Below are 2,356 nucleotides of genomic sequence, written 5' to 3'. Positions count from 1 at the left end.
TAAGCAAATAAGTTTCATTTATTACTAACATTACTTCTCATTATTCCAACTTTCACTTCAACATAAATGATGAAAAGAACAAACGATGTAGAAATGCCATTTATTCCACCTACACATTACATGCACTTTCTCACATAGAGTCATGGCATTTTATTAATTAAGATATTTAAGAGAACATATATGCATGCTTCAAAACGGCAGTTAAGCTAGAGTAACTTTGTTGAAGAATGGGCAACCCCCAGATGCTTTGGTTGAGGCCTCTGATCCATCTGTAGAAGGCCCTTTGATAAGACTTGCCAGCAATTCGTTTCCATCATAAAAGAATTCTACCCTCTTAACGCGCATCAATTCATCCATCTGAAGAATAAGATCGATGGAACCCCACACAACAAAATGAGTAAGCAATTCCATTCCTAATTAATCTCATAAAGAAATTACATTCTAGCTACTAATAAGATGAAAATGGTGCAGAAAACTAAGAAGGAATTGAATAAGGTAGGTGAATAGAGAGAGAGAGAGAGAGAGAGAGAGAGACGTACATGAAAGATGCCAATTCCATGGAACTCCACCAATTCCCCAGTGGGAGCATGGCCTTTGAAAGGACCCTCCATGAAAGACCAGTGCCTGAACTTGTAGGCAATCACCGGGGGACCTGAATATACTTGAAGAATTTCCACAGCGAACCCACGAGAGAATGTGGTGAGGAAAGCCTGAGACGCCGATTGACTTGTTTCAAGGGATGGATCATAAACACGTAAGTTCGGTGGCAAGGGTGTTTGTAGGAATAAATTGTAACTTCCAATTCTCCCAACCTCTTCAAGTGGCACTGGTTTACCTCCTACATTTCACCCACCGGTTGTTTCAATGAGAAGTTTAGTTTGCAGATAGAAATATATAGTTAACTAATTATATGAAGGGAGAAAGAAGAGATATCAGTATGCAGTACTTAGATTGTACCATTTATGCTGATTGTAAAGTTTGTAGTGTTTATAGTTTTATAATCAGCCGGATCGACCTTATGCACGATCTCCATTTCCCATGTCTTCACAAGATTTTGGACTCTTTCCTCCAGTGACCCTTTTGGCCATTCCTACAAAATGATCAGAAGAATATAATATTAAATACTGATCAGAGTAGTAGTAGTCAAAGCTAGCTATTTCATTGCTAATAGAACCTTAGAGCTGTGAGTGATATGTTAGAGAGAGAGAGAGAGAGAGAGAGAAAAGAGAGAGAATTGAAACCTGAGTTCGGCCTTCTTCGAAGAGCTTGTTCACAGCATCGTAGTTGGGAGGAGCACCAAGCCTCCATTTGGTATTCTTCTCTCCTTCTCCATACATATGTGATCTGTACTTGTCACCCTCAACCACGGGTTGATCACTAGCAGCATTAGAGGAAGCCATCGATCTTTTGCTTGCAAAAAGGTATAGCTTGTTGTCTGTTACGTTGGGTGTATTCTGTATTATGTGAGGGTGGAGAGACCGAGAGTCTATGATGAGGGGACCGATATATGTAGATATCGAAGAGGAAAGATTATATATATAGACAAATCCATGCAAGCATGTAGAGATTAGAGACCACTCAAATGGGTTTGGTTTTCATTACTCCGTGCTTACACGACTTTCCCAATTAGGAGACCAGATCCGAACGAACCCATCCACATCTGTACCACGTGTACTTTTGCTTTGCACCAACCATAAGACAGCTCCCGGCCGCCTCCCGCCGGCGATTAGACCCTCTAACTAATTAGGAAAGAGTCCAATAAGTATAACAATGACACTAGTAATTAAATTACTTGATCATGAAAGAACAATTCGCTCAATTGATTTCTTATGCAAAACTCTCTCACCTACACATACCAATTTTTAACTCTTGGAACTGAATAAACAAAACCCAAGTTTTTTTTTTTTATTTTTTTATTACTATTCGGAGCTAATTAGCCCCATCATAATTTTGTAATCAATATGAAGATGAGCATGTTGTGTAGTCATTTTGTTTAATTGTTCGAGTAAAGATAAAACCGAAGTTTAAAAGGGAACGGTGGATTTTCTTTTTTTTAATCCAAATAACGGTACATCGATCGATCGTTGAATAATGCTAAAGAATACAATCAAAAGAATATGTGACATGGAATTAAGGAAGAGATTTAATTGACTTGACTTTTCCATCAAGGTGGCGACATTGACCAACGTGACAATATGTAACGTGGAAATGTAGACGCAACTATCAAAAATTCAAAATCAATCAAGAACAAGACAATAGACCGAGGAGCTAGGAGAACTACAATGAATCTAGTCAACCTTCTATTACCAATTAGTCATGTTTTGGTGAAATGTAATCAGAACAAATGCAATATACA

The 2,356-nt window shown here is 38.2% G+C and overlaps 1 protein-coding gene across 1 annotated transcript; it reads right to left on the bottom strand.

Annotated features, from left to right (window-relative positions):
* LOC148872188 (pathogen-related protein-like) lies at positions 1 to 1,518 on the bottom strand. Its single transcript, XM_088972737.1, has 4 exons — positions 1,242 to 1,518; positions 958 to 1,090; positions 540 to 838; positions 1 to 357 (listed from the first exon to the last, which is right to left on the bottom strand). Exons 1-4 carry the CDS (start codon positions 1,398 to 1,400, stop codon positions 202 to 204), a joined length of 747 nt encoding a protein of 248 aa, XP_088828863.1. The 5' UTR covers positions 1,401 to 1,518; the 3' UTR covers positions 1 to 201.
* Between the last annotated feature and the right edge of the window lie 838 nt (positions 1,519 to 2,356).

The sequence above is a fragment of the Nelumbo lutea genome, chromosome 2 (assembly GCF_056320005.1).
Source record: "Nelumbo lutea isolate HS-2025 chromosome 2, American lotus-T2T, whole genome shotgun sequence".
Classification (NCBI taxonomy): domain Eukaryota; kingdom Viridiplantae; phylum Streptophyta; class Magnoliopsida; order Proteales; family Nelumbonaceae; genus Nelumbo; species Nelumbo lutea.
The sequence above is the reverse complement of the archived record's forward strand: the minus strand, read 5'-3'. Positions and strand labels throughout refer to the sequence as shown.